Genomic DNA, 25,318 nt, shown 5'->3' on the forward strand with positions numbered 1-25,318 from the left:
TCTCCCACACCTGTTCTAATACTAGTCGTTATACTCCCTCGTACATATCCCTCACAATCTTTACATATTCACCAGGGACTCCTTTCTTATTGAGTGCCCACCACAGAATCTCTCGAGGAACTCTATCATATGCTTTCTCAAGATCAATGAATACCATATGAGCGTTTGTTTCTTTACTCCTGTATTTTTCCATCAACTGTCTTATAATGAAAATTGCATCTGTTGTTGATCTGCCCTGCATAAAGCCAAATTGATTCTCGGATATTTCGGTCTCTTCACGTATCCGTCTATCAATTACTATTTCCCATATTTTCATGGTGTGGCTAAGCAGTTTTATAGCCCTGTAGTTTGTACATTGTTGTATATCTCCCTTGATTTTGTAATCAGGTACTAGTATACTGCTTCTCCATTCGTCTGGCATTTGTCCAACTTCCATAATTCTATTAAATAGACCTGCTAGCCACCTTGTTCCTGTCTCTCCCAATGCTCTCCATACTTCCCCAAGAATATCATCGGTCCTACCGCTTTTCCTTTCTTTATTTTTTGAAGCGCTTGAGCCACTTCCTCGTTTGTTATTTTGGTGACCATTGCTGTTACTGTCTCCGTTAACTCCACAGGCAGTCTGTCAAATTCTTCATTTAATAAACTGTCAAAATACTTTCTCCATCTCTTTTTGACATGCTTTTCATGAATTAATATTTTGTTATTTTCATCTCGGATACATCTAATCTGATTAAAATCTCTTGCTTTCTTTGCTTCGCCTTCCCTGGTATCAAGTTGATCGTATAGGTTTGAATACGCTTCTGCTTTGGCTTTTGCTACTGCTACTTTCGCTTTCTTTTTCGCCACCATATAGTTTTGAAGATATGTGTCGCACCTGCTTTCTTGCCACTTTTTATATAATTGTCTCTTCTCTATTATTTTTCCTTGTACTTCGTTTGACCACCACCAAGTCTCTTTATCCTCAAACTTCTCTAGTCTCTAATACTACTGGCCATTTTTCTCCAAATTGTATTAGGGCTTCCTTTCATGTTCCAACATACTTTTTCTACTATTCTTCTCCTGAATAGACGTTCTTTCTCATCTTTTAGCAGCCACCACTTGATTTTTTGTGGTCTTCTCTGATATTTTTGTTTAGTTTCGCTTTTTACTTCGATGTCCAGAACAAGCAGCTTATGTTGTTGGCTTACTGTCTCACTAACTATTACCTTGCAGTCCTTGCATTCACGTATGTCTTCTTTCCTTATCATGAAGTAGTCTATTTGGGATTGATGTTGTCCACTTTTGTAGGTAATAAGTTGAGTTTCTCTCTTTTTAAAGAATGTCATAACAATCGCCACATCCAACGCTGTTGCTAATTCAAGCATGTCATCTCCAGCTTCATTTCTAGTTCCAAAGCCTAATTCCCCATGTATTGCTTCGTATCCTGCCTTGGCTTGGCCCACATGTGCATTGAAATCACCTCCTATTATAACTTTCCCCTCTGACGGAATATAACTCAGGACGTTTCCTAATTGGTCATAGAAAGCTCTTCTTTCATTCTCACCCAGACCTGTTTGAGGAGCATACACACACACACAACATTCAATACCTCTTTATCAATTACAAATTTCACTGACATCATTCTATCACTCGTTCTTACAACTTCCACTACGTTATGTTTCATTTCACTATCAGCAATTATACCAACTCCATTTCTAGTTACTACTCTCTGCATATCACAATTTGTATCCTTCACCCAGTTCTTTTGCCCTTTGTCATTTCCACCTAGTTTCTTGAATACAAGCAATTTGAACTCTCCTTCGTTTGAGCGCATCCACTAACTCCAGACTCTTACCTGTAAGACTACCAAGATTCCACGACCCTATCCTGATTTTTCTAACCTGCAATGGTGTTCCCCCTGAGATAGTCCTCACCCGGAGATCCGAACGGAGGCTCATTTTACTTCCGGTATATTTTACCTCAGGAGATGCCATCATTTCAGTATAAGTTTTTATATCTTTGGAGAAGGTCTTTTTATTTTTATGACCTGAAAAGATTTTGTTTGGATATTTGATGCCTGAATGCCTTATCTATCAGCACCATACCCTGCCCTCCACGTTTAGCCAATACACCACCAATGCAACCAGAGTGCAGTGTTACCCCACAACCGCCTGCATTTTTCTGTATAGGCCAGGATCCCTACTGTAAGGACTGCCCATAAGCCAATGTATTGTTGCCCGTATCCCGCCACTAGGAGGCACGTACTTTATTCGAAATACTATTTTTTTTAATTATGATATTTTGGCATATTATCATCATCCATATAGGCGTGATGACGTAATAGGTGTTTTTTTAATGAGACTAGGGGTCGAGTGATGTCTCATTTGAAAGGGAATTCAATTCTGTATTCAGTAATATAAATATTATCATAATTATGTGCACAGGGTATTCAAAAAAATTTTTGTTAAGGTAAATTAATTAACAAAAAAAAAGAATGTAGGTAACTTATTTAATTCAAAATACATTTTACTGCTGCCAGAAAACCGAAAAACATCTTCTTCTTAGTTTATTGGCCTCCACCTACTTGATTATTTGGCCAGCTCATCGTCGCGGAATAAGGAAAAAATCCCTTATTCACTTACAATTTGGAGTTAGTACATGGTACAATTTGCTTCATCTTCTTCTTTTTCGTTAGTTAACTGGCAATTTTGGTTAGTGTGGGACAAACATAACAAGATAAAAAAAATTTCACGCTAGGGGCAACTGCCTGTCAACACACAATCTTCTTTTTCTTCTTTGGTTTAGTAGAAATGTTGAGTTGCCATGGGACAAATACAACAACTAAACTTTTTTTCAATGACACTAATTTTTTTTCTCTCAGGGACAACTGCCGACCATTACGCAATCTTATTTTTCTACTTTTTTTAGTTTACTGGCAATTTTGAGTTGGCATGGGACAAATACAACAAAATAGTATATTATTCAACGAGCATGTAATGATGGCTATTACTCACGATGATGAAGTTTGCGACACGAGCCGTAGGCGAATGTCGTAATTCATCAGAGTGAGTAATAGCCATTATATGCGAGTAGAATACTATACTTTTTCTACGACTGTTTTTATTTTAATTAATAAAAAATTTAATTATCAACTACTCGAGATTTAAATTATAATAATTTACAGAAATACCTAAATGCCATTTACTCCTAGTACGTGGCTGAATAATTGGTTGCCTACTATTACTAAATTCTTATTTATTGTAAAAATACAACTAGAAATAGTCAATATAAGTTCTATTCGTTTCCGAAAAATTATAAGCTTAAATTTGTACCTACTGTCAGTGAATCTAATAAATAGGAAATGGCTGTTGTCGGTGGATGTATTTCATAATATATAGTTATAATGTATATTTACATTTAACTATATATAATATAATAATATATAACTATGCATAATATGTTATAACATATTTAACACAATATAACTTGAAAAACTAATAAACATGTTTTTCTATGACCGTTTAATAACATGCTCATTATTCGCTATTTTTTCATAGATAATAGCACCCATTACTGTACCCGTGAGTAATAATTCATTACTCACGGGCTGAAGTTACTCACGGGTCATTACTCACGGGCTGAAGTTAGATTCAAGTGGCGCATGCCACTTTTAATATTAATCGTATATAAACTGCCAATAAAATTACTTAAACTTGTTTATTTAATACAATAATTATTGTAATTTATACCAATAATTAAATTCGAAAAATTTTTAAAGGAATTTTAACTGTAACAATGTCAGTATATTTTGTACGTTTATATCTTGTTTACTAAAAGTTTTGACGTTTATCATTTAATTTAGTGACAGTGACATTAGCGCATTTTGTTTATGTTAATTGGAATTTATAACTAATATTTTATTTGACAACTCAGTATTATGTACCCAGTATTTTCTTTTTCTTTTCATTCTACGCCCAAACCAATAAGCCACTGCAACGTCTTCCTCACTTGAGCTCATAATTTTAACTGGCATGAATTGTGCTTCCATCGTCATCGCATGGTCGCGGCGATTTATCGTCCGTTCTCTATGAACCTTCCTAGCAATATATCTTCTTCTTTTATATAGGCAGTACTGCCTGTTTTTCTTCAACGGTGCCTTTCATTCTGCTCCTAAGTTGTCATTCCATCTTTTCCTTGGGCGTCCTATACTTCTCCTGCCTAACGGTGACTTGTCCCTGGCTATTCTTACTATCCTTGATTCAGACATCCTGCTTATGTGCTCATTCCACTCTTCTTTTCTGTTCTTTACCCAGGTATTTATATTGTCTACCCCACATATGCGTCTGATTTCCTCACTTCTTACCCTATCCTGTAGTCCTTTTCCAGCAATCCTTCTTAAGATCTTCATTTCGTTGGTTTCCAGATGTCTTCGTGTTTTGCTTGTATATCTGGTCTTGTTTCGGCCGTGTAAGTCATAATTGGCCTAATAACTAACTTATATATTCGGGCCTTTGTTTCCAATCTTAAGTGTTTGTTTTTCCAAATTGTGTCGTTTAGGCATCCGGCCGTTCTACTGGCTTTAATTATTTGGTCTTTTACCTCTTCTTCGATATTGTTATCGGCTGATAGATTAATTCCCAGATATTTGAAAGTCATTATTTGTTGTATAATTTGATTGTCTAACTCCAATTTGCATCTTATTGGTTCTTTGGCAATTACTAAACTTTTTGTTTTTTGGGCTGATATTTTCATATTAATTTCTTGCAATAATCTTTGTAGGTCGTCTTCGCACTCTGCTACAACACGGTGTCATCAGCGTAACAGAGTATTTTTATCTCTCTATTGCCCATTTTGTACCCTCTTTTTTTCTTCACTTGTTTTATTATTGCATCCAAGATTATGTTAAACAGTAGAGGGCTTAGTGAATCTCCTTGCCTGATTCCTGTGTTTGTTTCTATGGATTCTGTTATTATTCCATTGACTTTCATTTCTATTTTGTTTCTTAGATATATGTTTTCTATTAGTTTTATGATATCCAGTGGTAAATATTTGTCATATAGTAGGTGTATCACATCTTTTAATTGGATTCTATCAAACGCTTTCTCTAGGTCTATGAAACAGAAAAAGGCTGGTTTGTTATATTCTAATGATTTCTCCGCTATTTGCCTTATCACAAAAACTGCATCGTTACATGATCTTCCACTTCTAAATCCTTGTTGTTCATCCGATATATTTATGCACGCCATTATTTTCTCCATAAGTATTTTTGTTGTGAGTTTGAGTATAGTGCTCAGTAAATTTATCCCTCTATAGTTACTGGGGTCTGCCCTATCACCTTTCTTAAATAACGCTATCATTTGAGTGGTTCTCCATTCTTCTGGAATTCTTCCTGTATTTAATATTTTGCTTATAAGGATATTCAGTTCTTTGTGAAGTCTATCTCCTCCGTATTTTAAAAGTTCATTAGCTATTCCATCTTTCCCAGGAGCTTTTCTATTTTTCATCTTTTTTAAGGCGTTCTTTATATTTTCCTCTTTAATTTCTGTTTTCTCATCCGATTCTAATCCTGGTGTTTTCAGTTCTTCGTGATTAGCTGTTTGAGGTTTTTTAGGTAAGTTGACCATGTATTTGCATCAATATGTTTTACTTCTATCAATTCCTTCATCTCTGCTCTTTGACCTCTTATCATTTTTCCACATTTCCTTTTGCATCCCATAAAAGTCGTGAAAGTCTTTTAAAAATGCTTCCCAGTGTTCTGTTTTCTTCCTTTTTACTATTGAGTTTAATTCATTTCGTACTCTTTTATATAGGCGAGGGTTAATAGGCGAGGTTAGCAACCTACCTATCGTAAAATGAAGCAATGCTCAAAGAACCAACGCGATGCCTCGGAACAGCAATATATCGTGGTAATAAAATGTCACTTATCGTCTATCGCTCGAGTATGAACGCCGTCTTAGCAATAATATATATGTACAATACATTTTGCAGACTTTCCTACATTAAAAGTAGAGTACTCTTTGTAAGACTACTTGTTTTAAATATATTTCACTCATATTTTTGCATATATTTTTGTAAATATGGCAACTAAAGAATCCTGAATTATCACTTTAAAGTAGTAAAACTACTGTTACAGGTAGATTTATTTATTTCAAGACACAATTTTCAAAATATATTTCTTCACGAAATATGAAACGTGGTAAAAATTTTTATCCTGATGCTGGTTCGTTAAATTGATAAACATAATTCAATTAAAACTGTAATGAAAATTGGTTTCCACGTTATGAATTGTCCGTTATCATTTGTGGAGTTACGAGCTGTCGCGTTACGAGATTTCTTGTCACGAATATATTAACATGACTGCAATCTCTAGAGTAAAGTGATATCGTCTTTTTTGTTCGTTGGTCGGCTGTATATCCATTAAGTATAGCAGCGTCTCTTATAGTAGGAAAGATAAGGATGCTAAATTTGCAGTTTCTAAGCGTTATGAGGACGTATGGGGTTGTGAAGATTAGGTCCTAAAACCAAAAAAGGTAAACTAAAAAGGGTAGTTCCCTAGGTTGGCTGTATACCATATAGTTAAAAAACTCAAAACATGAAGTAAAAACCACTTCTATGTAATTGGTATATTTATTAAAAATTTTAAAAATCACAATGGATTGAATATAATGTGTCCAAATCAGAACGTTTTCGGACCTATCAGTCCATCATTAGTGAATTCAAATACTTGCTAAATAGCACCAGAACCAAACAATGGTTGAAATTATAATGCAATCTACATTATGTTGTAGTAATATTGAACAGGCTAAACGCCGATGTTAAGAGATATAACCTCCGGGAACATGGTGAAACTCTAGTTTTTTTAATCAGTAAATTGTTTAAGATTGGTTTTCATCTTCGAAACAGTAGAGTAGAGTTTCACCATGTTCCCGGAGGTTATATCTTTTAACATCGGCGTTTAATTATAATTTCAACCATTGTTTGGCTCTGGGGCTATTTAGCAAGTATTTGAATTCACTGATGATGGACTGATAGGTCCGAAAACGTTCTGCATTGGACACATTTTATTCAATCCATTGGGATTTTTAAAATTTTTAATAAATATACCAATTACATAGAAGTGGTTTTTACTTCATGTTAGAGTTTTTCAAAAAACGTAAGTGTTCCATTTTAGTGGGGACTTTCCATTTTTAATTAAATTTTCCATTTCCAACAATCGTTCTTCCGATTTTTCGAAATTTTTAAAATACACACTGTTCTGCATGTACTTAACTTACCTTATCTTAATCTGACGATTTCGAATTTTTCTAAGGATAGATTTTATTAGATTTTTTAAGACGAACTCACCTGTATTAAGAGCCAATATATGGTAGGGGTACATTTGCAGGGTACAAGCTTTCTCGCCATGTGATTTTCTGACGCGCTCGAGTAACTGCAAAAATCCTCGCTTGGGCTCCCCTATTATTAGTGGGGAGTTTCAATGCACTAGACAGAGACAGATCGAACAATCGCAAATGACTTTTGTCATCACTGGAACATTTTGGCATGAAGTTATGAAGAGAGTTGTAATACTTTTGGAATATACGTTATACATGTTACATACACACTTTTGAAGACTGGTATTTGTTGGCAGTCAGTATTATATAAGTATGTATATTAATATTTATTTTTGTGTATTATTTGCAGATTCCTTAATCAAACGATTGCTAGAAATCAAGAGCAGAAGACTGCAGTTAGAAATATTTTAAATGCAACTTCAGTTCCATATCCTTACATAGTATTTGGGCCTCCGGGAACAGGAAAGACTGTAACGATCGTAGAGGCTATTTTACAGCTTAAATTTAAGACCACTCACAATATTCTTGTCTGTGCCCCTTCAAATGCTGCTTGTGATTTAATTACCGAAAAGCTGCTGGAACATTGCACTACGAATGAGTTGATTAGAGTTATGTCATCTACTGTTGACTTGTAAGTATATTAATTTTTAAGTTAATTAAGCCTTCTTAAACCATTTTAATGTTATTGATCTAAACTTATATGTTAAGGGACATATTTATTTCACATACTTTTCTTTGTCATCTGATGATTCACTATATTTCTCTTTGTGTTTCGTAGAAGTCTTGTTTGTTCCATCTGTTTTGTGAAGTTCTCTCAGTATTCGCTTTTTATATTTCCCACTAAAGTATTCGTTTCATTTCGGATTCGTTACGTTATTAACTATGTACTTAACAACTAGCCATGTTTCTCGTCAATAAATCCTCATTTTCTGCTTATACTACAATCACAATAAAGATGCACTAGAAGTAAACGGGAAACCAATGCATTAAAAGCTCATAGAGTATCCCTAGTTAATCATCATGACAAACAACATAACCAAACACTCTACTGCTCATGAAACTCGGAAAACAAGATCCGGCAGAGGAGGAAACTCACAAGACTGCAAGGCCTTCCCGGTCGTCAACATGCGAAAACCTTGCAAAGTAGCGACTTGAAATGTTAGAAGTCTACATCAAGCTGAAAAAGGACATAATGCCGTTAAAGAAATGGAAAGGCTAAATATAGACATTTTAGTAATCAGCGATGTCCAATGGCTCGACTCGGGAAAGATGAAAATCAACAAGAAAACAATATACTATTCAGGAAGTCAAGACGGTTCACACAGATATGTGTTTGGGATAATACTAGACAAACACATTGATAAAGCTGTAGTAAATTACATTCCATACTCCAACAGAATTATCCTCTTACCATTAAATCAGAATAAACCCAAATTAAACATAATACAAGTTTATGCTCCGACTGCGGACAAACCAGAGAGCGATATTGAAACTTTCTACGAAGACCTAGACAATATTTTAAAATCCATTAAAATACAGGATGTTACAATTATAATAGGAGATTTTAACGCAAAGGTTGGGGACGAAAAAGTAGAGGAATGTACAGGAGGATATGGTCTGGGCAACAGAAACGAAAGAGGTGACAGGCTTATCGAATTTTGCCAAAACAATAATTTTGTCATCACTAATACATAGTTTAAAATGCCAAAGAGAAGACTATATACCTGGAAGTCACCAGCAGATCAAGAAGGGAGAATTGTGAGAAACCAAATAGATTATGTATTAATTAGACAATATCTAATATCTAATACATTTTTGGACATAATTATGGTTATAAGTTTATTTTTCGGGTGTAGCTACAATGATATGCAAGAAATTATGTTGCATCACAGATTTAAAGTTGGTTTATATCGAAAACGGTGGAGTTTAGCGAGATGAATGTAGTGTATCTTTTTTAAGTAAAAATAACAGGGGCATTAAAGTTTTGATTCAAAAACTATGTACAGTGAGTAATTATAAAATTGAACTTATTAAATGAGCGCGTGAAAGACGTATGTGGCGCCCTTTGGGTAATACGTAATTTTTGGTGGCGAATTTAGATTTCTCGTCTCAAAAAACGCCCGCTTACCAAATTTCGTGTTATTTTATGACTGACAGGAAATATTCAAGAATAAAATAAAAGTTTAACTTGGACACCCTGTATTTCGGTTATCAACTTTCGTAATAAAGTAAGTTCGCTTAAATCGACGTATTTTAACCTCAGGACTCATTTGGTTTAGCTATGGCCCATTCGTTACCAAACACCCTGTATATCTCTATTGCTACAATATTCACATGTAAAGTCTGGCTATCTAAGATCAGTCATTAATATTTAGCTGAGCGGGGTGTTATTACCAAGAGTTAAAAAATTCCATAAACAATGGAATTATATGGAATTATATGGAATTATATGAAACTTTGTTTCATATAATTTCATAACTCAGACAATGGCACCCCGCTCAGCAGAACTGTATATAAAAGAGTAATGAATATTCAGCTCAGGGTGGTGCTATTCTTCAAGGTGTGAAATTCTATCAATAAAGGATCTACCTGTTTTATGGAATGATCTCTGGTTTATTTAAGTACACATCTCCATTAACAGTACTCCGCTGCAGTGGCGGGTCTAGAAATTTGCGTTGGGAGGGGAAATTTACCTTAGGGGGAACTTCCCTTAATGTTCCTAACAGGCGTGTTTATTGGGTTGAATTTGTCTGTAGTTTAAGTTTCATGTCAACTAATATATTTTTGTTTCTAAAATTTTTGTCTTTAATTTTGGACCTTGTTAAGAGGGGAAATTTCCCCTTTTCCCTCCCGTAGATCCGCCACTGCCCTTCTGAGCTATATACAGAGAGAGTCTGTAATTTGGAATAAATTCAATATTCAATTCAATACTAATTGTAATATGACGTAATAGAGATATGACGTCATCGTTGATTTTCTTAAATGGCAACACTGACATTTTGATAGCTATTTTGAAAGGGTGTGTAAAGTTATACACAACTGCAGAATATCAAATTTTTATTCTCTACCATTTACAAGATAATAGAAAATAACAAAGTTATGTCTGTAATTTGGAATAAATTCAATAATTAAAATACTAAGTGTTTTTTTGAAAAATGCTCAGACCCGTCGATTAGTATTTCAAATTGTCATTTTTGACATACAATAATAATGTATATAGGGTGTCCCAATTTAGAGATATGACGTCATCGTTGATTTTCTTAAATGGCAACACTGTCATTTTGATAGCTATTTTGATAGGGTGTGTAAAGTTATACACAACTGCAAAATTTCAAATTTTTATTCCGTACCATTTACAAGATAATAAAAAATTACAAAGTTATGAAAAACAAGTAATCAAATAATAATTGAATTTAATTATTTCAATTAAGCAAATACTCATAATGTTATTGCTCTCAATTATTGTCAAATTGTCAATGGGCAACGTTATGAGCATTTGCTTAATTGAAATAATTAAATTCAATTATTATTTGGTTACTTGTTTTTCACAACTTTGTTATTTTTTATTATCTTGTAAATAGTAGGGAATAAAAATTTGAAATTTTGCAGTTGTGTATAACTTTACACATTCTATCAAAATAGCTATCAAAATGACAATGTTGCCATTTAAGAAAATCAACGATGACATCATGTCTCTAAATTGGGACACCCTGTATACATTACTATATTATGTAAAAAATGACAATTTGAAATACTTATCGACGGGTCTGAGCATTTTTCAAAAAAACAATTAGTATTTTAGTTATTGAATTTATTCCAAATTACAGACATAACTTTGTTATTTTCTATTATCTTGTAAATGGTAGTGAATAAAAATTTGATATTTTGCAGTTGTGTATAACTTTACATACCCTATCAAAATAGCTATCAAAATGACAGTGTTGCCATTTAAGAAAATCAACGATGACGTCATATCTCTAAATTGGGACACCCTGTATACATTATTATTGTATGTCAAAAAGGACAATTTGAAATACTAATCGACGGGTCTGAGCATTTTTCAAAAAAACAATTAGTATTTGAGATATTGAATTTATTCCAAATTACAGACTCTCTCTGTATTAGTGACTCTATTAGTTTGCCAGTACAACTATACACTTACAATTTTTGTGTTTTAGGTCAAATGTTCATGAACCGGTATTACGATATTCCAACTACGAAGAATATGAGGGATCGTGGCAATATAAAAAAATGGATTCGGCATCCTTGAAAACTTATAGAATAGTCGTGATTACTTTAATTCACGTCGGTATAATGGGTGGTTACTACAAACCAGACGTGGTATTCGTTGATGAAGCTGCACAAGCATGTGAACCTGAAGTTTGCATAGCCTTAGGTATGGTTAAACATGGACAGCAGATAGTATTGGCCGGAGACCCCAAGCAGCTTGGACCATCATTAACTTCTGATTCTGCGATCCGATATGGCTTAGGTTTGTAATTTTTATCTTTTATTAACTTTTATGTATCGTGGTATTTATCAGAAGTGGAAGATCAGGTGAATAGAGCAAACAGAGCGGCAGGTTGCCTGAATGAAACAATATGGAGAAATGAAAACATCGGAAAAGAAGTGAAAGGCAGAATTTACAAAACAGTCATCAGACCAATAATGACATACTCGGTAGAAACATGACCTGATATAGAAAGGACAAAAAGAATGCTAGAAACAGCAGAGATGAAAACACTGCGAAAAATCAATGGTAAGACACTGTGGGATAGAGCTAGAAGTGCAGATTTACGATGGAGATGCAAGGTGGACAACATTAATAACTGGGTGAAAAACAGAAGAGTAGAATGGAACGACCACACAAGCCGAATGACAACAAATAGAGTATAAGGACGGCGAGAGACGGTTCCCCAATAGGGCTTTTCATCGATTGTCATTTGTTTCGAGCTTCTGTCATATGTTTTATAATTTGTGTATAATATTAATATACACGGATTATACGACATATGACAGAAGTTCGAAACAAATGACTGTAAATGAAAAGCCCTATACGCTCTGAGCTCCGCTGGTGTCGCTCCTAGCGGTTACTAATTCAACTTTCACCGGTAATTTTTAAATTTATTATTTAATTGTTATCGCTTAATATTTACAACGCTAAAAAGTAATTAAATTGTAATATATTTTTTTAAAGATTTTGCTAATCATTTTGACGTTCTATTGATGAAATATTAATTTCTTACTTCTGATACTTTCACAATTATCATGTAGATGGCGCCAAGATTAATTTATAATTACATATTACAGAACATTAAAAAACGCAAATTCAGTATTTAAAACGTAAGTATATTTAAGGTAAAAATATATACCACAGCTTTGATCAACTAATATTTTTTATAATTAATGTTTTTAATTTTAATTTAAAATTAATCACTTTGACATTTATGTCAAATTTCCGGTAAACGTTTACAGACTTGTCACTACTGGCGCTCACGAATTTATAAATATCCCCTCTACGTACGAGCTCACAGCGTATAGGAAGACGATCAGTGGGAAGACCACGAAAAAATGGAATGACAACTTATTGGAGGCACATTGAAAAATGGAAGCTTTTTGTTTGTGTTATAGCTACCCCTTCAATCTTTTTATCTTCTATTTCTCTCTCGTTTATGCTTCCATGTTGCTATTTTTAAAATGGCCTTCTCCTTGTTTGTCATTATGTTGTCCTTTAAATGTAGTTTGTTTCTGTCTGTGTTATTATCTTCATATTCATTCATGTCCTTATTCTGTACTTTTTGCATTTTCCGTTCCATCCACGTATTTTTCCATTTTTTTTTAACTAGCTGCCTCTGTTTTGTTTGTAGCTTTTTCTATCTTCTGGATGTTTTGGTTCGAATTCCCTTTTGAGTCTTCTATAATTATGAATCCATAACCGATTTTTGTCATTTTTCCCTCTCTTTCGTTTGCGGCTATGTTCCTAAGTTCTTTTTGTATTTATACCTCTTTTAGTGTCAGGTCATGTACTAATGTATACTCGGCGTTGTTTCTTCTTCTTCTTTGAGTGCCTCTCCTATCGGAGATTGGATATCATTAGGGGGATTCTAATTTTATTTACTGCTGTTTTGGACAATTCGTTAGTGGTACAGCCAAACCACTCTCAAATTTCTCATCCAGGACATTCTTCTACGGCCTGGATTTCTTCGTCCTTGGATTTTTCCTTGCATTATATTTTGTAGGAATGTGTACTTTTGTCCTCTCATCAGGTGGCCTAAGTATTCAAGTTTTCTCTTTTTTATATTCAGTAGAACTTCTGGCTCGTTATTTATTCTGCGTATTACTTCTTCATTTGTAATTTTATCCACCCAACTTATTCTTAGTATACGGCGGTAGCACCACATCTCAAAGCTTTCAAGATTTTTAATATTCCTTTGCTTAAGAGGCCATGACTCAACACCGTAGAGCAAAGTACTGAATACATTTTAACATTCTAGTTCGTAGATGAATACTAATATCACGATTACAAAATAATTTTTTCATTTTTATAAAAGTAGACCTGGCAATTTCAATACGTCTTTTTATCTCGTGATTTTGGTCACCTGTTTCATTGATAAAGGTTCCCAAGTATTTGTATTCGTTTACTTTTTCAAGTTGGGTACCGTTTATTGTGTTACTAGTGTCATTTATTTGATTCTTACTGAAGGTCATATATTTGGTTTTTTTGACGTTCATCCTTGAACTATGCCGTAGTTATTACATATCTCATTCATATTTGTAACTAGATGTTGTAGATCTTCCGCTGTTCTTGCCATTATCACAGTATCGTCAGCATATCGAATGTTATTGATAACTTCTCCATTGACTATTATCCCTTCGTTTGCATATGAGAGAGCTTCTTGGCATATTTGTTCGCTGTAGATATTAAACAAGGGCGGTGACAATATACAACCCTGTCGTACCCCTCTACGTATTTCTATTTCGTCCGATGTTTGGTCTTCTATTTTTATATTAGCTCGCTGATTCCAGTACAGATTTAATATTATTTGTATGTCTCTGGTGTCAATGTTCTTACTCTCCAGAATTTCTTTGAGTTTACTGTGGCGTACTTTGTCAAAGGCCTTTTCAAAGTCTATAAAGCAGGCGTGTACCTCTTGGTTAACATCTAGGCATCTCTGTGTTAGAACGTTCAAGGCAAAGAGAGCATCCCTTGTACCTAATCCTTTTCTGAATCCCATCTGTGTATCGTTAATATCGATGTCTAGTTTTTGATAGATTCGGTTGTGGATGACTCTAAAAAATATTTTAAGCAGGTGACTCATCAAGGAGATTGTTCGATGATCTGAACATTGCATTGCCTTAGTTTTCTTCGGTATGGTAACAAACGTAAACAGCAACCATTCTTGCAGTATTATACCAGTACTGTATATTGTATTGAATATATGCAATATTATGGTTACGGATTTATCATTCAAAAGCTTCAGCAGTTCTGTAGGGATTTCATCAGGTCCGTTTGCTTTTCCATTTTTAGCGTTTCTTATTGCGTATTCTACTTCTTCTTTCAATATGTCTGGTCCAGTTGCATTGATTATCTGAGTTAAGTTGTTTCTATCGTCTTCAAATAATTCATTCAGGTATTCTGTCCATGTTTTTATTTTATTCTCTAGATCTACAATAAGATTTCCATCTTTGTCTTTAAGTTTACCTATTTGGCATTTCTTATTGGCGTTGTTTATATGTATTTAGTTTATAGTAGGGGAGGCAAGTATGCTAAATGTGCAGTCAATTGAGCGTTATGGGGACCTATTGGGTTGTGAAGAGTAGGCCCAAAAACCAAAAAAAGTTAAGTTTTCCATTTTAGTGGGGACTTTCCATTTTTTAATTTAATTTTCCATTTACAACAATCGTGTTTTCCGATTTGAGCGCCATCTGTCCATAATTCGAAAAAATGTCTCAATGTATTTTACGTAAAAGTTAATTATTTTTACGTAAAGAATTCAAATCTTGTCTGATCAAAGACAAATCAAAGGCTTGTCTGAAGTCTACGAACAGGATGTGGAGTTCTGTGTTGTGTGGAGTTTTTGTGTGATGAGGGCTGTTAGAATTTTATATGTTGTACTCAGTAGAGATATTCCTCGAAGCTCGAGGAATATATAGTGGCTCAAAGCTCATGCTGCTGGAAGTTGAGGCTCTTAAATTAAAAATAATCGATAGCTCTAATTTCGTAAGTGGCCCTCTAGCGGATTTCCCTAAAACATTTGGCCTAAAAGATATAAAAAAGGGGTATTTTACACACTTTTCCACGTTATTTTATTTATTGTCCTTTTAGTCACCTATTATTACAATTAAACGAATGATCTATATTATTTCACTTCTTATAGACTTTTAAAACAATTCATTATATTTATTATTATTCATAACAATTGCTAACCTGTTCCGTAAAGTATTTGAAATTAATAAAATATATTATGTGCTATATGCGCCAAACCAGTTGCGCGTTCGGTTCACCCTCGAAGGGCGCTAGGGTCCAAAGGGAAAAGTGTGATGAAGTGTCTACCTATCTACCTTTAAATTTCTAGCCAAAGATAAAAAAAATTCAGCCAAAAATTAAAAAAAAATTCGGACAGAAATTTTTGAAACTTACAACTTTTTTATTTAAAGTTTTTCGCTAGCCCTCGATGCGGCTAGATAATAAAAACAAAAAGCCTAATTAGGCTCTAGGTGGGTCATGTGACCACCTAGGGGGCTAAACATTTCAGAAAGTGAGTTTCTCTGTGTGTGCTAAACGGTGACCTATATGGAATTCGAATCGAGTTGACCGGGACCACTTTTCCATAAGGAGTGTTGCGGGGTGGGGTCCTTTTATTCGTTAAATATTACTTTATATTAGAAGTAATTAACTTTCAACGATTATTAAAAATCGAACAATTTAAACTCACAGAAACATAGAAATAGTATGTAATATTGGATAATTTGAGCATTTCATACTTTTTTTTAGGTATATCTCTCCTTGAGAGAATTATGCAAACCGAATTGTATCACCAACATAACCAGCGGTGTATCACCATGTTGATACAGAATTTTAGAAACCATCCAAAGATTCTAACGTTGCCTAACGAGCTGTTCTACGGAGACCAGTTGCAGGTAAAAGTTATTTGAGTGTAGGCGAAAATATTTTACGGAGCTGTCTCTACTTTTTCTTTTTTTTACATGGCAAATTACGTGTAGTAAAATTATCGCTGGTATGGAAACTGCAGATGTAAACATTAGGAGTTGACAATGCCATTGTCATTAGCTTTATAGAGATTTTCGTTCAGTTTTTGAATGTTTATGGACAACCGTTACGTGTGTAATTGCTTAAATTATAGGACTATTTTTTCACTAACTATGTATTCAGTTGTTGCAATAATAGTCCAGAGAAATAAGGTTTTTGTCGGGACACTTGGACAGCCAGGTTGCAAATGAGTTTTTTGGAACTATACAGGGTAGCGAGAAAGAAAGGAAACACGGCAAAATCTCGGAAACCGCTGAAAAGATTTTTATAGATTTTGGTGGATAAGGGTTTTCTAATACGGCCAATATTATAGTGGTAATTACAGTGTTGTCAAATCGTCAGTTTTTCTGGAAATCTAATGAACTTTCTTATTTCAAATGGAATACCCTATATAGGGTGAGGCAGATAACTGGCCTATTAGAAATATCTCGAGAACTAAAGGCAACAGAATCATGAAAATTGGAATGTAGGGGTTTTGAAGGATGATCTATTAAATGAAAATATTTTCATCTTATAACTTCGTTTTTTTTAAATGGGACACCCTGTATATTTTTACATTTTTGGATTCTCCTCAATATCTTCTTTCTTAAAATATAAGGTTTTGTAATATTATACAGGGTATTTTAAAATATATTTACGTTTTTTTATTGATTTCGTAGCAATATTCACACCCTGTAGAATTGTAACAGTTTGACATTCAAAACTCTGCTAACGTTCAAGTGATTTTTAATATAGTCTACTATTGTTAAGAATTATTAGTATAGCTAATTTTGAAATTTTAGTATACAGGGTTGGTCGAAACTCGGAATGAATATTTTCTGAGCTTTCTTAAATGAAACACCCTGTATTTTAGTATTGTAGTGAAATGATATTTCATGGTACTTTTTTATTTTATAAGCATTCCCTATACCTAATTGCTTTAATTTGTGAGTTATTGGTGATTCAAGCTAAACATTAATTGCAACAAAAAATACGTAAAATTTTATTAGGTTGGCCGTGAAAAAAATTCAATCACAAATAATTTTTCAGAAATAAATACCTATTAATCCAGACTAATCCTTAAAATGACCAATAATAGTTTAGCTATCAAAATACCTACGTAGTTAAGATTGTGGGTGCGATTAACAATTAAGCACAAATTAAAGCAGTTAGGTATAGGGAATGCTTAAGAAATAAACAAGTACCATAAAATATCATTTCATTACAATACTAAAATACCGGGTGTTCAATTTAATAAAACTCAGAAAATACTCATTCCGAGTTTCGACCAACCCTGTATACTAAAATTAAAAATTTAGCTATACTAATGATTCTTAACAATATAAGACTATTTTAAAAATCATTTGAACGTAAGTAGAGTTTTATATGTCAAACTACTACAATTCTACAGGGTGTGAATATTGCTACGAAATTAATACAAAAACGTAATTATCTTTTAAAATACCCTGTATAACATTACAAAACCTCATATTTTAAGAAAGATGACATCGAAGAGAATCCAAAAATGTAAAAATATACAGGGTGTCCCATTTAAAAAAAACGAAGTTATAAGCAACTTCCGGTATAACCGGAAGTAGCAAATAGATGAAAATATTTTAATTAAATAGATGACTCTTCAAAACCCCTTAATTCAAATTTTCATGATTCTGTTGCCTTTAGTTCTCGAGATATTTCTAATAGGCCCTTTATTTGCCTCACCCTGTATATTATTTGCGTTTTGACATCCTTAAGAAATACTGATTATTTTTCATGTTACATTCCCTATACTTAAATGCCCGCCATAATTTCGGAGTTATTGCTACATTAAAAAAAATTTAAACAAATTATAAAAATCAAATTTTTCTTTGCTCATATTTTATAAAAATCAGATGAGCAAAGATTCAAAATGTCAGTTTTTGAATTTTGGTCCGATCATTTGTTGCTTCGAAAATTGCAAAATAAGACTAAAATTTTGAAAATAAAAAATTTGCTATAACTTTTGAGAAAATGAACTTAAGACTTTAATATTGCACGAAAAGTTGAGACAAGTACATATCATGCACAAAAAATTTCAAGACGATTCGTCAATTATGTAGTTTAAATTATATTCAATTTGTTTATAGTGTAGGAAACAAAGGTTGAACCTTGCAAAATGGGCACAAGTCCGGTTTTATTTTATTTCTGGTATATCAAGGGGTGCTTATTATAAGACTAACTTTTTCTGAAAAAATTTCGCCCCGGAACCCCCTTTTCACCCCTTTAAAGGGGGTAATTTGTGGTTTTTGCGGAACGTAGCCCTTCCTGTACCTTAAACAAAAAATTTCTTTTATAGAAATATGAAGAGGACTATATTTTCTACGATTTATTTCCCGACAGCATCTGTCTATCATCCACCCTTTAGCGGGGGTAGCGCCCCAAAGTTGACAAGTTTTTAAAAAAGATGTTTTTAAAAAGTATATATTTTTCCCTAACTGTAACGGAAATTAAGAAGAAATCCTTGCGGCAATTATTCACAATTAATTGATTGATTTTTTGGTATAGGTTTCACTTAAGGGTAATTGCCATTTTTTTAATTACAGGTTGTTACATTTTAAAAAGCCCCTTTTTATACCATCTGGACCGTTTATGCTAGAGTAAAAAGACTTTCAGAGATTACCCAAGTACTGGTGCTATTTACAAATTTGTATAATGCATCCCTATTTTTTCCCCGGAACCACCCCAAAAAAAGAAGAATTAATAAATAAAGAGATTTTCTTGGAATCCTTCACGCACAATGCTCTTTATTAATATGCTTCATATATCATTTTGTGCACGTTATTATTACCCATGCATGGACACCAAAAGCGATTTCCTAGTGCAACCCCTGTAGCCAAAAAAAAAAGTGCATTTCAAAAATATATATGGTTATTGCAACATCCCTGCGGAAACCACCCCTATCCTTGAAAATATACTGCAGAAACTACCCGTATCCCTTGGCGAGCATGTTTTTACGATTGTCTCATTACCTATGCATTCTTTTTAAACAAAACTTATACAATGTTAAAGACCACTATTTACTCTAAAAATTAGGTCCTATTCATTTTTTTCGTTTATGCAACCGTTACGGCACAGTGGCGCCGTAAACCTCATATATGCTTTGGCGGGCTCCAGTTTTTGTTTTTTTTTTCGTCATCTGTTCGTTTTATTGATAAAGTACTTAGGTAAAATAAAACAATACGGTGTAACCTACAAATTATGACTTATGCACATTTTACAATCTTTGCGCCACAAAGCCACAGTGGTGGCCCAAAATCAATTTTTGCATATTTTCGCCACTTACACGCATTTTATTGCATTACTGCTACTTTAATAGCACAATATTTACCCTTAGGTGGTCGCTAAGCAGTGGCGGATCCAGGGAGGGGTGATGGGGGTGAAAGTATTTCTATAAAAATTAATGAATATTTTTATAATCTTTTAATATAATATCACTTGGTTTGAGAGGGGGGAGGTGATCACCCCCATCACCCCTCCCTGGATCCGCCACTGCTTAGCGACCACTTAAGGGTAAATATTGTGCTATTAACCCTTAAACGCCCAACCTTTTTTAGGTTCCATGTACGCCCAAGGGTGGGTAAAAAATGTCCACCTCGAAAATAGCTAATATATTTATTGAGAGTTGTTGAAAATGGATTAAACTTAAGAATCTTATGCTTAATAAACACAGCATCTAAAATATTAATATAAACAATTTACAAACCTTACAACAAAATTACAATGTCATCAAAATTAACATACCAGTAATTCAGATTTGTCGATTTTCTCCATATTCTTTCTTTCAGCCTCCTCATTGGCGGATAATTATGTAGATTATGTAATTATACATCGATAATTATATGGATTATCTTCCTACCAACGAGAAATTATATAGAAACCTTTAGTAACAAGTTTTGCCAAGGGTGTACTTTTTATGCCCATCCATATTTAACTCAAGATGCTGCTTTTATTTTCAAAAATATTGGTAGAACCAAATTAACATTCGATAATGGGCTGTCTTTTTAACAATAAATAATTTAAAAAAAAATTTAAACACGTAATAAATATGTTACAAGAGAATACGCATTAAGTGGACATTTTTTACCCACCCTTGGGCGTTTAAGGGTTAATATAGCATTAATACAATAAAATGCGTGTAGGTGGCGAAAATATGCAAAATTGATTTTGGGCCACCACTGTGGCTTTGGGGCGCACAGATTGTAAAATGTGCATAGGTCATAATTTGTAGGTTACACTGTGTTGTTTTATTTTACATAAGTATTTTATCAATAAAACGAACAGATGACGAAAAAAAAAAACAAAAACTGGAGCCCGCCAAAGCATATATGGTCCATATTAACAAAGTTATTCAAATTGTTTATTAGCCAAAAATGACTCTACTTTAGTAAAATGTTTTCGGAATGGTAAAAATGACTTTTTATCGATTTTTTTTAAATTCGTTGAAAATAACTATCCTTCTCTCACGTGCTTTCCTCAGAACTGCTATATCATTCTTATTTTCTGAACAATAACATTGCAAAAAAAAGCTCTTTGTGATAAACAAATTGAATAAAATTTAAACTAATTGACGAATCGTTTTAAACTTTTTTGTGCATTATATGGATAGCTTGACTCAACTTTTCATGCAATATGAAAGTCTGAAGGCCATTTTCGCAAAAGTTATAGCAAATTTTTTATTTGCGAAATTTTAGTTTTATTTTGAAATTTCCGAAGCAACAAATGATCGGACCAAAATTCAAAACTGTCATTTTTAACCGTTGCTCATCTACTAAAAGAAGGATACTATAAATAAGATATTTAATTACCGTATTTTACCTGTGGCGATTTAAACGAAAAAACTGCAATTTTTGACACTTATTTGTTAATAACTAAAATTCTCGTCCGAACTATGACGGGCATTTTTGTATTTATAATGCATTAGGTATAGAGCAAAAACGAAAGATAAACATGAAATAGACATAAGAGAGAACATATTTATAGGTGCATGGAATGTAAGAACCCTACACGAAACCGGCAAATTGGAGCAGGTAAGCCAAGAGATTGATAAGTACAAATTAGACATTGTCGGACTAAGCGAAACAAGATGGAATGGTAGTGGATCAACCCGAGTAGGTGACCAACAGCTAATGATATATTCTGGGAACACGGATGTAAATGACGAAACACGAAAAGGGAGTGGCAATACTGCTAGCCCAAAAGGGGAGAAAGGCTCTAGTAGAGTGGGAACCAGTGTCAGAAAGGATTATTTGGGCGAGACTGAAGGCAAGATATTATAACATAATAGTAATAAATGTATATGCTCCCACAAATAAAAACGACGAAAATGAGAAGGAAGAATTTTACGAGCAACTACAAACAACGTTTAATAGGATTAATAATAAATATAGAAGAGATATAAAAATAGTAATCGGAGACTTTAATGCAAAAATAGGAAATGATAATAAAGGACATGAACATGTGATGGGAAAGGAGGGAATCGGAGAGAGAAACGACAATGGAAATCGATTAATCGAATTTTGTGAGCAAAATGAACTTTTAATAGGCGGAAGCATCTTTAAACATAAGCGGATACATAAGGAAACATGGAAATCACCGGGAGGGAGGTACCAGAATCAAATAGACCACATAATAATTGAATATAAATGGAGAAGCTGGCTGCAAGATGTCAGGAGCTTAAGAGGTGCTGATGTGGGATCAGACCACATGCTAATCAAAGCGAGACTAAAAATGAAATTAGCCAGAGATAAAAACCAAAAAATCAGCAGAAGGAACAAGTACAACGTTGATGCCCTAAAACAAGAATGTATAAGAAATAAATTCAGTGAGAAACTGGCAATTAACCGAACAGTATCACAACAAACTGGAGAGTCAGTCGAAGAAACATGGAAATATTTTAAAGAAGTGATGATGAATACAGCAAAAGAAACAATCGGATTAAAAAGAAGACAAAATAAAAAATGGATTACCAAAGACACTCTACTACTGATAGAAGAAAAAAAATCAAAGAAGAAATTCTACAAAAGGAAGGATCGGAAGAAGAGAGGGCACTTGAAAGGAAATACAAGGCAAAAAACGCAGAAGTAAAAAAACAAGCCAGAAAAGATAAAAGAAACTATATAAATGAGATGCTAAATATATCAGAAGAAGCAGCGAAAGAAAACGACTTACGAACACAATATACAATCATACGAAACTTAACAGGAAAAGCACAACGAAATATACGAGAAGTAAAGGATAAACAAGAAAATAGAATAAAAAATGAGAAAGAAATAATACAAAGATGGAAGGAATACTTCGAAGAGATATAAATATGCTAAGCATGAAATAACTCAAATCATAGAAGATGAAGTAGAATCACCAGAGCTAGAAGTGAATATTGGAGAAATTACAATGGAAGAAGTTGGAAACACCCTAAAACTACTAAAAAATGGCAAAGCCGCAGGAATCGACAATATACCCATTGACATAATAAAAGCAGACACCGAGCAGTCAGTAGAGATGCTACATACACTTTTGAATAAAATATGGACGGACGAAGAATTGCCAAAGGAGTGGAAAGAGGGATTGATTATAAAAATACCCAAAAAAGGGAGCTGAGCAAATGCAACAATTGGCGTGCAATAACACTACTAAGTGCCACATCCAAAGTGCTGACCAAAATCATTTTGGAAAGATTGAAGCCGGAACTAGATAAAAAACTGAGAAACAACCAAGCAGGCTTCCGTTCCAACCATTCCACTATTGATCACATTTGCACCCTTAGAATTATCTGGAACAAACAAATGAATGAAATAAAGATATAGATGTGAGTTTTATCTACTTCGAAAAGGCCTTTGACCGTGTAAATAGGGCACAGATGTGGAAAATCCTTAGATTATATGGGATACCACAAAAAATCATAAACTTTATTAAACTCTTCTACGAAGGATACAAAGCCAAACTAGAACATTCAGGTGAAGTAACAGAAGAAATATCCATAGATAGTGGAGTCAAACAGGGTTGTATACTATCCCCTACCCTATTTCTTATTATGACAGATTGGGTAATGAGGAAAGTAATCGACGATCGAACAGGCATCAGGTGGAACCTTTTCAAACAGCTAGAAGATCTCGAATTTGCAGATGACATCTGCCTGATAACTGAACACCGAAATCATATGCAAGCAAAAATTGACAAATTGGCACAGTACTCCGACACGATCGGACTTCGAATAAACACAGAAAAAACTAAACTTCTAAAAAATAATAACCATCCAAATAATAAAATAATGATAAACGGTAAAGAAGTAGAAGAGGTAGTTCACATATCTGGGATCTGTCATGGAAAGGAGCGGGGGGTGTAAAAAGGATATACAGACGAGAATAACAAAGGCGCAACACGCATTCAACGCTTTAAATAGAATTTGGCAAACAAACGAAATATCGGAAACAACAAAAATTAAAATCTTTAACAGTTGCATTAAAAGTATACTGCTCTATGGAGCAGAAACATGGAAACAGGACGAAAATACAACTAAAAAACTAGAAACATTTGTAAACAAATCTGAAGAAAAATCCTGAAAATATACTGGCCAAACAAAATAACTAATACAGAACTATGGGAAAGGACAAAGCAAACTAACGTATCTACTACAGTCAAGGAAAAAAATGGAAATGGATCGGCCACACTTTAAGGAAAGACCAAAGCAGCATAGCAAGACAAGCACTTGAATACCAACCAGAGGGAAAAAGAAAGAGGGGCAGACCAGACAACAGCTGGAAAAGAACAACAACGAGAGAACACGAAAAAATTGGACTAAGATGGGGCGAAGTCAAAAAGAGAGTGGAGGGAATTAGTTCACAATTTATCCAGAGAATAAAAACAAAAGAAGATGCACTGTCCCGGCCAGGCAGCAATCTTACACTTTTGGCCAAGAAACGCATAAGCGCCCAATACTCCACAGTGAGGGAGGAACGAGAGAGGTATATAGTACCGAAAAAACATATTTACAACCTGGCTGCTCAAGTGTCCCGAACATGGTATGTTTTTACCTTATTTCTCTGCCGTATAAGTTATATACTTACTATACCATAAAAACTAATACTTCATCGAGAAAAGAGGAAAAGTAATAAAGTGATTTTTTTAATAATATATTGTTACTATGGAACGCTTATATAAATTTTGATAATCTTTAACAACAAAATACTTGGATCACAAAATATATCCTGGTGCATTCTCTGCTGGGCTCTTCCATAAATAATAAATAACTTTTTATTAATTTCACGTCTTAAATCAATTATTAATGAAATACACTATCAATATTGTTGTTGTTTGTTTGGGTTTATATGACTGCGGACACTAAATCAATTCGCCAATTTTACTATTTTTTATTTTATTAGTCATTTTTTCGTATCTTATCCTAAAACTAATACTAATATTAATTTCTATTACTATCAATATTATTTAATCAACAACTTAAAATATTCCTGAAGCCGTGTCAAATATTTAAAATTGTCACTGTCTTGTCAACACTTTCTGTTCGACTGAGTGCGTTGTATGACAGAAAAAGCGAATGTTCGATTTGGAAAATATCACCACGGAAATGGTGTCTATTTCTTTCGAATCCTGAAAAAACTAATAAATATTATTGAACAATTTAAACGCAGAATGAAAGATTACATCATTACCGAGGGCCGAAAGTCCCTTAGAATAAACAAAAAGTTTCTTTTGAATGAGA

The 25,318-nt window shown here is 33.7% G+C and overlaps 1 protein-coding gene across 4 annotated transcripts in view; it reads left to right on the forward strand.

Annotated features, from left to right (window-relative positions):
* The window catches only part of LOC126887698 (putative helicase mov-10-B.1), a 219,497-nt gene that overhangs the window by 149,356 nt on the left and 44,823 nt on the right, over nucleotides 1–25,318 (forward strand). For all 4 annotated transcript variants that reach the window (XM_050655357.1, XM_050655358.1, XM_050655355.1 and 1 more), the window contains 3 exons: nucleotides 7,666–7,947; nucleotides 11,495–11,808; nucleotides 16,312–16,457. In XM_050655357.1, the coding sequence (XP_050511314.1) occupies nucleotides 7,666–7,947; nucleotides 11,495–11,808; nucleotides 16,312–16,457 (742 nt within the window). The remainder of the gene's footprint in view (nucleotides 1–7,665; nucleotides 7,948–11,494; nucleotides 11,809–16,311; nucleotides 16,458–25,318) is intronic.

Source organism: Diabrotica virgifera, chromosome 7 (assembly GCF_917563875.1).
Source record: "Diabrotica virgifera virgifera chromosome 7, PGI_DIABVI_V3a".
Classification (NCBI taxonomy): Eukaryota; Metazoa; Arthropoda; class Insecta; order Coleoptera; family Chrysomelidae; genus Diabrotica; species Diabrotica virgifera.